Consider the following 14786-nt stretch of genomic DNA (forward strand, 5'->3'; position numbering starts at 1 on the left):
TCTGGTGTAAATTACAGAAAGAGACGTTAATATTAAAGTCCTTCTTAAATGATTAAGTGCTTAATGTTTGTGTCAAGTCAAGTCAAGAGATCTTTATTGTCCCTGGAGGGCAATTTTCAGCACAGTCAGCAGCAAAAACAACAGTAAAATGCACAATAATGACACACACGATGACAAAGAGCCAATAATAATAATAATAAAAATTAAAAGTGATGTAACTGTGTATGATTCTGTAAGAACCTCCTCAGCCTTAGTCGGGATTAAGACCTTGTTAGGAAGCTTCCAAGTTTCTTTTCCAAACCAATACAAACTGTGAAACCACCCTAATAAACAATAATATTTGTTATTATTATTGTTATTATTATTCTGGGTTAGTGAGAAACATGTTTCCTCCTGCAGACTCATGTGATTATTTCCCTTTCAAAGTGATGAGTTTGCACTTTTGCACACAACAAATATAAAAAAACAAAAAAAAAAAGTAGTGTGAAGGCACAGCATCGTTGTGCGCATGTGCACACCTGAGCACGCGCCACCTGTTGAAGCCACTTATAATCAGGTAATTGGAGGTCGCGCGGGCGTAGAGCTGCAGCTGCGCGTGGTTCCGGGCCGTATAACAGAAGTATAACTGCGCACATTAATAAGCGCTGTATGAGTTATTACTCCGCGCCTGCCTCCCGCTGCAGCCATGAACCCGCACCCCGGCAGAGACGATGCTCGGCCGCCAGGTAACAGAGACTCTCACGGCGCCTCCACCGCCACAAACACACACACACACACACACACACACACTTTTACAGAGGCACAGGCCGGTGCTGTGCCGTGAGATGCACCCCTCCATTACAGGTGATATTCTGGATCAGAAGGCTGATGTTTCCACCTACAGGAGAAGTTTATATATACACACACAGGTGTTTATATACACAGGTATATATTTATATACATATATATGCACAGGTGACCCACATTGGTCAGAACACTGGTTACTTACAGTCTTTAAACAATTTTAGGGCATCTAGTAAGGATGAACCCTGGGCGCCTCCCTAGGGAGGTGTTCCAGGCACGTCCAGCTGGGAGGAGGCCTCGGGGAAGACCCAGGACCAGGTGGAGAGATTAGATCTCCACACTGGCCTGGGAACGCCTCAGGATCCCCCAGTTAGAGCTGGTTAATGTGGCCCGGGAAAGGGAAGTTTGGGGTCCCCTGCTAAAGCTGCTGCCCCTGAGACCCGACCCCGGATAAGAGGCTGAAGATGAGATGAGATGAGATGGGTAATAGCGAACACAAAACAACATCTTTTTGTCTGTTCTGTGCTAATAAGCTGCAGCCATAATTACTAAATGAGTTAAATGGATCTTTGGAGCAAGTTGAATGTGTTTAACTTAAATATAATCTCAGCTTTTCTTGCAAATCATAGGTTCAAATGTGTGTTTTTAATGTGGTTACCTGTGTATAAGCTACTGCTGTAGGTGGAAACAACAGCCTTCTGATCCAGAACATCACCTTTAATGTGAGGGGCTGCATTTCACACTATCTCCTTCTCGCTATAGGAGTAGCTTATATATACAAACACAGGTATATACATATATATGCACAGGTGACCCACATTGGTCAGAACACTGGTTACTTACAATCTTTAAACTATTTTAAAGAGTTAAAAATCACAAACTCTGATAATAGTGAACACAAAACAAGACCTTTTTGTGTGTTGAATGTGTTTAACTTTGTATAGCATTTCACGCTATAGGAGTAGCTTATATATACACATGTAACTCAATTAAAAGCACACATTTGAACCTATGACTTGCAAGAAAAGCTGATTATATTTAACTTAAACACATTCAACTTGCTGCAGTTGTAATTATGGCTGCAGTTTATTTCCACAGAACAGACAAAAAGGTGTTGTTTTGTGTTCGCTATTATCAGAGTTTGTGATTTCAAACTCTTTAAAATAGTTTAAAGACTGTAAGGAACCAATGTTCTGACCAATGTGGGTCACCTGTGCATATATATATATATATATATATATATACACACATATATATATATATATATATGTATCTGTGTATAAGCTACTCATGTAGGTGGAAACAACAGCCTTCTGACCCAGAATAGCACCTTTAATGGAGGGGTGCATTTCACATTCATAACTCACAGGAAGTGTTTCTGCAGCTCACCACGTCACGCTCTGCCTCTAAACTGACTCTTAAATGTCACATTACTGTGACTTTAAAGCCGTTTAAAGCCACATTTTAACGCCATTATAGCTCATTTAGGTGTTTACACTTGACTCGTTTTTTCTATGTTATGACTGTTTTACTCATGGTGTTGATTTAAATTGGATATAAAGTAAATGTTTTGTTTTTTATATATATTTTAGCCTAAATGTGTCTGAATATTGTTTTCTAGATGAATCTTTCGGTCAATAAACTGTCTTTCCATGTCTTGTTTGGTTCAAAATGCAAATATATCCACTTTAATATGACTATAACCCAAATATATCCACTTTAATATGACTATAACCCAAATATATCCACTTTAATATGACTATAACCCAAATATATCCACTTTAATATGACTATAACCCAAATATATCCACTTTAATATGACTATAACCCAAATATATCCACTTTAATATGACTATAACCCAAATATATCCACTTTAATATGACTATAACCCAAATATATCCACTTTGATATGACTATAACCCAAATATATCCACTTTAATATGACTATAACCCAAATATATCCACTTTAATATGACTATAACCCAAATATATCCACTTTGATATGACTATAACCCAAATATATCCACTTTAATATGACTATAACCCAAATATATCCACTTTAATATGACTATAACCCAAATATACTCACTTTAATATGACTATAACCCAAATATATCCACTTTAATATGACTATAACCCAAATATATCCACTTTAATGTGACTATAACCCAAATATATCCACTTTAATATGACTATAACCCAAATATATTCACTTTAATATGACTATAACCCAAATGTATCCACTTTAATATGACTATAACCCAAATATATCCACTTTAATATGACTATAACCCAAATATATTCACTTTAATATGACTATAACCCAAATGTATCCACTTTAATATGACTATAACCCAAATATATCCACTTTAATATGACTATAACCCAAATATATTCACTTTAATATGACTATAACCCAAATATATCCACTTTAATATGACTATAACCCAAATATATTCACTTTAATACGACTATAACCCAAATATATCCAGTTTAATATGACTATAACCCAAATATATCCACTTTAATACGACTATAACCCAAATATATCCACTTTAATATGACTATAACCCAAATATATCCACTTTAATATGAATATAACCCAAATATATTCACTTTAATATGACTATAACCCAAATATATCCACTTTAATATGACTATAACCCAAATATATTCACTTTAATATGACTATAACCCAAATATATTAACTTTAATATGACTATAACCCAAATATATCCACTTTAATATGACTACAACCCAAATATATCCACTTTAATACGACTATAACCCAAATATATTCACTTTAATATGACTATAACCCAAATATATCCACTTTAATATGACTATAACCCAAATATACTCACTTTAATATGACTATAACCCAAATATATTCACTTTAATATGACTATAACCCAAATATATCCACTTTAATATGACTATAACCCAAATATATCCACTTTAATATGACTATAACCCAAATATATCCACTTTAATATGACTATAACCCAAATATATCCAGTTTAATATGACTATAACCCAAATATATCCACTTTAATATGACTATAACCTAAATATATTCACTTTAATATGACTATAACCCAAATATATCCACTTTAATATGACTATAACCCAAATATATCCACTTTAATATGACTATAACCCAAATATATCCACTTTAATATGACTATAACCCAAATATATCCACTTTAATATGACTATAACCCAAATATATCCACTTTAATATGACTATAACCCAAATATATCCACTTTAATATGAATATAACCCAAATATATCCACTTTAATATGACTATAACCCAAATATATCCACTTTAATATGACTATAACCCAAATATACTCACTTTAATGTGACTATAACCCAAATATATCCACTTTAATGTGACTATAACCCAAATATACTCACTTTAATATGACTATAACCCAAATATATCCACTTTAATGACTATAACCCAAATATATCCACTTTAATATGACTATAACCCAAATATATCCACTTTAATATGACTATAACCCAAATATATCCACTTTAATATGACTATAACCCAAATATATCCACTTTAATACGACTATAACCCAAATATACTCACTTTAATACGACTATAACCCAAATATATTCACTTTAATATGACTATAACCCAAATATATCCACTTTAATATGACTATAACCCAAATATATCCACTTTAATATGACTATAACCCAAATATATCCACTTTAATATGACTATAACCCAAATATATCCACTTTAATATGACTATAACCCAAATATATCCACTTTAATATGAATATAACCCAAATATATTCACTTTAATATGACTATAACCCAAATATATTCACTTTAATATGACTATAACCCAAATATATCCAGTTTAATACGACTATAACCCAAATATACTCACTTTAATATGACTATAACCCAAATATATCCACTTTAATATGACTATAACCCAAATATATCCACTTTAATATGACTATAACCCAAATATATCCACTTTAATATGACTATAACCCAAATATATCCACTTTAATATGACTATAACCCAAATATACTCACTTTAATATGACTATAACCCAAATATATTCACTTTAATACGACTATAACCCAAATATACTCACTTTAATATGACTATAACCCAAATATATTCACTTTAATACGACTATAACCCAAATATACTCACTTTAATATGACTATAACCCAAATATATCCCCTTTATACGACTATAACCCAAATATACTCACTTTAATACGACTATAACCCAAATATATCCACTTTAATATGACTATAACCCAAATATATTCACTTTAATACGACTATAACCCAAATATATCCACTTTAATATGACTATAACCCAAATATATCAACTTTAATATGACTATAACCCAAATATATCCACTTTAATATGACTATAACCCAAATATATCCACTTTAATACGACTATAACCCAAATATACTCACTTTAATATGACTATAACCCAAATATATTCACTTTAATATGACTATAACCCAAATATATTCACTTTAATATGACTATAACCCAAATATATCCACTTTAATATGACTATAACCCAAATATATCCACTTTAATACGACTATAACCCAAATACATCCACTTTAATATGACTATAACCCAAATATATCCACTTTAATATGACTATAACCCAAATATATCCACTTTAATATGACTATAACCCAAATATATCCACTTTAATGACTATAACCCAAATATATCCACTTTAATATGACTATAACCCAAATATATCCACTTTAATATGACTATAACCCAAATATATCCACTTTAATATGACTATAACCCAAATATATCCACTTTAATATGAATATAACCCAAATATATCCACTTTAATACGACTATAACCCAAATATACTCACTTTAATACGACTATAACCCAAATATATTCACTTTAATATGACTATAACCCAAATATACTCACTTTAATACGACTATAACCCAAATATATCCACTTTAATACGACTATAACCCAAATATATCCACTTTAATACGACTATAACCCAAATATATTCACTTTAATATGACTATAACCCAAATATACTCACTTTAATACGACTATAACCCAAATATATCCACTTTAATACGACTATAACCCAAATATATCCACTTTAATATGACTATAACCCAAATATATCCACTTTAATGACTATAACCCAAATATATCCACTTTAATATGACTATAACCCAAATATATCCACTTTAATATGACTATAACCCAAATATATCCACTTTAATATGACTATAACCCAAATATATCCACTTTAATATGACTATAACCCAAATATATCCACTTTAATATGAATATAACCCAAATATATCCACTTTAATACGACTATAACCCAAATATACTCACTTTAATACGACTATAACCCAAATATATTCACTTTAATATGACTATAACCCAAATATATCCACTTTAATATGACTATAACCCAAATATATCCACTTTAATATGACTATAACCCAAATATATCCACTTTAATATGACTATAACCCAAATATATCCACTTTAATATGACTATAACCCAAATATATCCACTTTAATATGAATATAACCCAAATATATCCACTTTAATATGACTATAACCCAAATATATCCACTTTAATATGACTATAACCCAAATTTATCCACTTTAATATGACTATAACCCAAATATATTCACTTTAATATGACTATAACCCAAATATATTCACTTTAATATGACTATAACCCAAATATATCCACTTTAATATGACTATAACCCAAATATATCCACTTTAATACGACTATAACCCAAATACATCCACTTTAATATGACTATAACCCAAATATATCCACTTTAATATGACTATAACCCAAATATATCCACTTTAATATGACTATAACCCAAATATATCCACTTTAATGACTATAACCCAAATATATCCACTTTAATATGACTATAACCCAAATATATCCACTTTAATATGACTATAACCCAAATATATCCACTTTAATATGACTATAACCCAAATATATCCACTTTAATATGACTATAACCCAAATATATCCACTTTAATATGAATATAACCCAAATATATCCACTTTAATACGACTATAACCCAAATATACTCACTTTAATACGACTATAACCCAAATATATTCACTTTAATATGACTATAACCCAAATATACTCACTTTAATACGACTATAACCCAAATATATTCACTTTAATATGACTATAACCCAAATATATCCACTTTAATATGACTATAACCCAAATATACTCACTTTAATATGACTATAACCCAAATATATCCACTTTAATATGACTATAACCCAAATATATCCACTTTAATATGATTATAACCCAAATATATTCCACTTTAATATGACTATAACCCAAATATATTCACTTTAATATGACTATAACCCAAATATATTCACTTTAATATGACTATAACCCAAATATATCCACTTTAATATGACTATAACCCAAATATATCCACTTTAATATGACTATAACCCAAATATATCCACTTTAATATGACTATAACCCAAATATATTCACTTTAATATGACTATAACCCAAATATATCCACTTTAATGTGACTATAACCCAAATATATTCACTTTAATATGACTATAACCCAAATATATCAACTTCAATATGACTATAACCCAAATATATTCACTTTAATATGACTATAACCCAAATATATCCACTTTAATATGACTATAACCCAAATATATCCACTTTAATATGACTATAACCCAAATATATCCACTTTAATATGACTATAACCCAAATATATCCACTTTATTATGACTGTAACCCAAATATATCCACTTTAATATGACTATAACCCAAATATATCCACTTTAATATGACTGTAACCCAAATATATCCACTTTAATACGACTATAACCCAAATATATCCAGTTTAATATGACTATAACCCAAATATATTCACTTTAATATGACTATAACCCAAATATATTCACTTTAATATGACTATAACCCAAATATATTCACTTTAATATGACTATAACCCAAATATATTCACTTTAATATGACTATAACCCAAATATATCCACTTTAATATGACTATAACCCAAATATATCCACTTTAATATGACTATAACCCAAATATATACACTTTAATATGACTATAACCCAAATATATCCACTTTAATATGACTATAACCCAAATATATCCACTTTAATATGACTATAACCCAAATATATCCACTTTAATACGACTATAACCCAAATATATCCACTTTAATATGACTATAACCCAAATATATCCACTTTAATATGACTATAACCCAAATATATTCACTTTAATATGAATATAACCTAAATATATCCACTTTAATATGAATATAACCCAAATATATCCACTTTAATATGACTATAACCCAAATATATCCACTTTAATGACTATAACCCAAATATATCCACTTTAATGTGACTATAACTCACTTTTGCACACATCTGTTGTGAGTGTGTAGATGTTTTGGATTCATCACCATAATGTTTTGTTGTCGTTGTCAGAGCACTACATGCACCAGTCGTCGTCGTCTTCATCCTCAGGAGGAGGAGGAGGAGGAGGAGGAGGAGCAGGCTTGTATCTGGACGCCTACGAGGTCTCGTTCCCTCTGGAGGAGAACACGCACCGACCGCCTGCGTATCACCTGAGCCAGGGGCAGCAGATGATGGACGGTACGCCTCGTCTACTACTCATTGTAAAGAAGACAAAGTAGCCGAGTCCTGAGTGTCTCATGCTGAAAGAGTTTTATACTTGAACAAAAGAGTCGTCAACACAGAGTAGTGCTCAGACTCCGACTCTTAGGGCGCACTCACACTGTCCTTCTGCACCGCGCCAAAACAGGTTTTTCAGCTAAAGCCTAGTGCGTTTGACCAGTGTGAGTGCAACCGCTCCGCGCATAACTGCGGCCAGCTGGCCGTCCACGGCCCGTCTGAGAGAGGTGGGCTTTTGTAAAGCGTGTTTGCACGTGTACGAGCAAGAGCGTGCACACGAGCACGAGCACGAGGCCTACGGCGGTTCTGAGGTCATTTCCTGTGCGCCTGTTGGGACGTAGAAAAAAGAAGGAGGGACCATGCGCGGACATTTCAAACAATGGCGGTGAAAGGTTCACGTTGGTGTGATGCGGAGGTGGAGTGTTTACTGCAGATTTGGTCGATGAAAAGATTCAAAAACAGTCGACAAGACGCACAAAAACTCCGAGGTCTACGGAAAGATCTGGAAACAAAGCCACGCATCGCCATGACGTCATCAATGCGTGTGACGTGTTACGGCGTGATGACGTATAGGCAGCAAGAAGCATTCTCCGAGGCCCAGGTAGTGTGAGTACAAACGGGCCTGGAGGGGGGGACAAGGACCCTAAAGCACGGGGTGCGGTGCGGAAGGACAGTGTGAGTGCGCCCTATACTAGGAAGATGGATCGAGACAGTGAAGGGGGGTGTGTGTAAACATCCATTTGGCTGTAATGCATAAACGTGAAGATTAAGGATTCACACCAGCGGGGAAATAAAAGTGCGACCGAGTGATGAGCGTCATCCTCTAACTCTACAGCCGTGTCTGCGACCTGCCAGAGAGCGAGACACAAGACGCCGAGACGAATCATGGTTCCTCCGAGCGTTCAGGGCCGAGAACCGACCACAGCGGGCATCTAACGAATTATAGCTCTCCAATCTAATACAGAGGGATGATCCTTAAGTACACAAACTGTCTAAGGAAATGTAATTTCCCGTAGATGAAAATGTGTCTCGCTGCTGAAAGAAGTGGTCCTAAAAGGGACCGGATCTATTCGATTCGGTTCTATACTTAGATACTGTACACGTTGCATGCTAGTCTTTGAGCGGTTCTATAATGAGGAGAAAGAGAGGCGGTTTATAGATGCAACCCATGACCAGGGTATCAGAGTTTACAGGGCTGATGTGAGAGGTGTAGCACCTGTGAGATCCAGTTTTGTGCTGTAATCTTTGAGGTTACGTTTCTGATGTCTCCCTGCAGAGCCCCCGGTGCAGGAGCCACCTCACTCTCAGTACAGCCCTTTCATCCTGGTCTCTAACCTGCGGGCTCACCTGTACGTCACTCTGGAGAAGAACGCGTGGCTGCAGAAGCGCATCGAGGAGCTGGAGGAGGAACGCAACTTCCTGCGCTGTCAGCTGGACCGCTTCATCGTCAGCATGAGTGCTCCGGACGGTGAGCAGACACCAGAAATCAGGGAACATCAGGGAAAAACGCAGAAAAGTCGATGCACGATGCACGATCTGCATGTGTGCATGTGTGTGTGTGTGTGTGTGTACTATACTGCTTTAATATCAGCAGCTGAGCCACAATAGACGAGTGAGGATGATGTTTTATTCAAATATTCTTATTGTTTAGGTCTAACAAGATTAAGAATCAGTGCTATTAAATAATAAATAAATAAATAAATGAGTAAATAAATATGGGAATCAATCACGTCTGAATCAGTGTTATTAAATGCAATTAAATTCTGCAGTTACTGTTATTTCCCAGTTTGGGATCAAAGTATTTCTATTTTATAAAAAATAATAATAAATGAGTAAATAAATGAATAAGGGAGTCAATCACCTCTGAATCAATGTTATTAAATAAATAAAACAGGTTAAAAATAATAATACAAGGTAAAATACAAATCAATGCTATTAAATAAATAAAAAATAAATGAGTATATCATTAGATACGGGAAAAAATAAATACAAAAGGGTATAATATGATAAAGTTTATAACCTCTATATCAATGCTATCTAATAAATAATAAATAAATCAGGGTTAAATTAATAAATGAATAAGGAAAAAGTACAAAAAGGTAAATAGGTATGACAAGATTAAGATTATAATCTAAATATTAATGCAATAAAATAAATAAGGTAAAAAATAAAGGTAAATACAAAAGGGTATAACAAGATTAAGATTATAACCTTATATCAATTTTTTTTTTTAAATAATAAATACATAAATCAGGTAATAACAAAAATAAATTAGGTAAAAGTACAAAAGGTAAAAATATAACAAGATTAAGATTATAACCTACATATTAATGCAATAAAATAAATAAATCAGGTAAAAATAAAGAAAAATAAGACTAAATACAGAAAGGAATAACATGATTACGTGTATAACATTCATATCAATGCTCTCACATAAATAATAAATAAATGAGGGGTAAATAAAAAAGGTAAAAGTAGAAACAGGTGATAATTGTCACACTGCTGCAAAACGCTTGCTCATCATTTCCCCACACTCGGGTCACACACACACTCTCACACACACACTTTGACAGAGAGGTGCAGAGACTCCCAGCGTGTGGTGAAGGTCCAGCCTGCCAGCCCTCCCTCCCCCCCCTCCCCGATGACCACCAGGTCTGGGATGACCCTCAAACGCCTGCAGGGACCCGGCCCCCGGCCCCGCCGCAGCACCGCCATCCCCGGTGAGCGAAGCGGTGACTTTAACGCTTTTCCCTGTAGTGTCAAAGAGCACGTGGAGACGCTTCTGTTTCCCCGGCTGCAGTGAAGCAGGAGTTCCACCTGGAGGAGGACAAGTACTACACGGAGGACGAGTACATGGAGGAGGAGGACGAGGAGGAGGAGGAAGAGGACGACTCGTCCGCGGAGAAGGGCTCAAAGAAGAAGGGCGGAGGGCGAGCCCGGATGAAGATGAGGAGGATCTTCAGGATCACGCACGGGAGGGAGAGACAGAGAGGTGGGTGCGCACTACGCAAACATCTGTTTCAGCCACACACAGGTATTTGTGCCGCCGCGGTGCAGCCGAGCAGATCTAAGACCCAGAACCTCCCTTTGCTCCTCCCCAGTGAAAGACTCCGAGGGGGTTCTGATCCGTTATAAGAAGATCCTGACGACCTACCAGCGGGTGCGGAGCATGTCCCGGGCCTTCCAGATCCACGGGGTGGACAGGAACACCATGGCCTCCACCTCCCCCATCGCAGAGCTGCTGCTGGTGGCTCCAGAGAGGGTACTTTCTAATCTATACCTAAAGTTTACGCCATAAGAACATGACGGATATGTTGTTTCTAGCGCCCTCTGTGGTGGTTGGATGGAACTGCAGGTGAGCCGGTTCTGTCAGAACCTCCATCTTGTCACGTTCATTTAATTTTGCTCTTATTTAAACTTTATTGAAACACGTTCACCTCCCTACTTCAGGTCCGTCCCCTACGTGTTCAGCCCTTAAATACACACACACACACACACACACACACACACACACACACACACACTTTCCTATCACACTTCTGCCTTCACTACGAGCCTGTCTCAGAAGTTGAGGTTCCTGATTTTCGATTACACAGCGGTTTATTTACATCTATGTCTCACAGTAGGAAAACAGTGAAATGGTTTCTGCGTGCACCGTAACGAAGCGTGTGTGTGTGTGTGTGTGTTGTTCCCTCAGGTGGCCGAGGTCGGCGAGTTCGAGGCGTCCAAGGAGAAGCTGCTGGACTACGCGCGGCGCTGCTACAAGAGCATGGACGAGCAGACGCACGAGAAGGTCCAGAACATGAAGAAGACGCACAAGCTGCTGCCCATCTCCTACAGGTTCAGGAACTGAGCCGCGGCGGGGCCGATGAGGACGACGAGGAGGAGGAGGAGGGAAGGGACCTTTGTTTTGTTTTGTAAGAAGAAGAAAACGTCAGATATGTGAGGATGAGAAGACGAGACTCCATATAATAGGGTTTAATTTAGTTTTTTAGCAACAAGCTGCCGGATTTCTACTCCTCCTTTTTATTTAAGGCGCAGCTGTCGGGGTTTGTTCCCGTAGTTCGGTTGAAGGTGTGATGGAGTCACCGGATGTTGCTTTGTGCTTTACCTCAGCTGTTCACTGAAGTCACACGTTACAGTGACATAGTGTGAATTATGTGTTTTTTTCGTTTCAAAGCATCGCACTGATTTTTGAGCACCTGCAGACATTTAACGGAGCAGGTTATCAAAGTAACGGGTGAGTAAACGTGTCAAAGACTGTTAAATGTTATGTTAAATATTTAATAATCACGCAGATCCGATGATTGTTTCCTGAAATAACCGGCTTCACTTTTGTTGTTTTGTATCAAACGAGAGAGAAACGTGTGTTTGCTTTATTTAGTTTTGACATCAGCGTTTTCTGGTGTGTTAATTATTAGTTAGTAAAAGAAAAATGTTCATTTAATTCATCTTATTGTTTCTTATATGTAGCGCCTGGGTCGTATGTTCCTTTGTTATTTATGATTTGCCAGACGTGCGTGCTGATGTGTGTGTGAAGTGTGTGATGAGAAGGTTTGAAATGTCACACGACACAAGAAAGTAAAGGACTTCAAGTGTTTGACTGTTTTGTTTTATTTGACATCTCATCTTCATCCGCTTATCCGGGGTCAGGTCCCCCAAACTTCCCTTTCCCGGGCCACATTAACCAGCTCTAACTGGGGGATCCTGAGGCGTTCCCAGGCCAGTGTGGAGATCTAATCTCTCCACCTGGCCCTGGGTCTTCCCCGAGGCCTCCTCCCAGCTGGACGTGCCTGGAACACCTCCCTAGGGAGGCGCCCAGGGTTCATCCTTACCAGATGATCCTGAACCACCTCAACTGGCTCCTTTCAACACAAAGGAGCAGCGGCTCTACTCCGAGTTCCTCACGGATGCTGAACTTCTCCCCCTCTCTCTAAGGGAGACTCCAGACCCCCTCCTGAGGAAACACATTTCAGACGCTTGTACCCGCGACCTCGTTCTTATTTGACATTGAAACTAAGAATTCGTCCTTTTGAGTCTGAGAAATAATAACATTTTCCCAACACCTATAATTAAAATAAGGGCGTTAAACCACAGACGCGTACTCGCTCAGGTGTGACACTAAACTCTGTACATTTCAAGCATTTATATTCTCTGAAGTTGACTGCAACATATGTTTAAATTTGTCTAATGACACTGATTCAGAATCAGGTTTATTCTTACAAGGAATTTTCCCTGTGTTTGGTTCATACATTACACATAAATACAAATATAGGCAAAGAAATGCAACAGTCAAAAACATAAATATAAAGTAAACAATTAACTAGGAAGGTAAAAAAAAACTAGAAAAATATACTATGATAAATATTTTCCATATACAGGGATAATCATTCATCCTCCACTCAGATTTTACATATTAAGTATTTATTGATGATCAAGATCTGACGACATATGCAAGATTTTTTATATTAACACTGGTGTGCACTTTGAGTTTTCTCAGCGTGTGTTTTCCGATCTAATCTAAATTTATTCATGAAGCACATTCCAAAACAACAAAGTTGCCCAAAGTGCTGTACAGTCAGACAATAAAAACAACACAAGAAAACACTAAGACCAACTTAAAACCAACAAGACAAAAAAATAATAAAGCGTTGAGACCAAAAGGAAAGGAGAAAAGATTAAAATAGACAACTGTCTGAGCCAGAAGCCCAGGAATAACAGTGTGTTTAGCAGCAGCCTGCAGCGCCCTCCACTGGACCAGAGGACAAACGCACAGTTACAGGTTATGATTCAAGGTCTGTGACACAGTGAAGATGCAGCAGGCAGGATCCATAACATCTGATTCAGCTTCATTTACAGGATCAATAGAAAAGTTCAGATACAAAACAACCACAAAGAGACACAAACAACCACAAACAGACACAAACAACCACAAAGAGACACAAAACCACCACAAAGAGACAAAAAACAACCACAGAGATACAAAACAACCACAAAGAGACACAAAACGACCACAAAGAGACAAAAAACAACCACAGAGATACAAAACAACCACAAAGAGACACAGAACAACCACAGAACCACCACAAAGAGACAAAAAACAACCACAGAGATACAAAACAACCACAAAGAGACACAGAACAACCACAAAGAGACCAAAAACAACCACAAACAAACAAAAACAAACACAAAGAGATACGAAATTACCACAAAGAGACACAAAACAACC

At 36.2% G+C, this 14786-nt stretch overlaps 1 protein-coding gene across 1 annotated transcript; it reads left to right on the forward strand.

Annotated features, from left to right (window-relative positions):
• Positions 1–685: 685 nt before the first annotated feature.
• Positions 686–12410, forward strand: LOC310955465 (coiled-coil domain-containing protein 106-like; the record flags this gene model as incomplete). The annotated part of the gene is made up of 7 exons (XM_083925283.1): positions 686–725; positions 8351–8518; positions 9834–10025; positions 11131–11277; positions 11358–11549; positions 11659–11819; positions 12255–12410. The coding sequence occupies 7 exons, from the start codon at positions 686–688 to the stop codon at positions 12408–12410; spliced, it is 1056 nt and encodes a 351-aa protein (XP_083781409.1).
• Between the last annotated feature and the right edge of the window lie 2376 nt (positions 12411–14786).

This window comes from Echiichthys vipera (genome assembly GCF_963691815.1).
Source record: "Echiichthys vipera genome assembly, chromosome: 13".
Lineage (NCBI taxonomy): Eukaryota > Metazoa > Chordata > Actinopteri > Perciformes > Trachinidae > Echiichthys > Echiichthys vipera.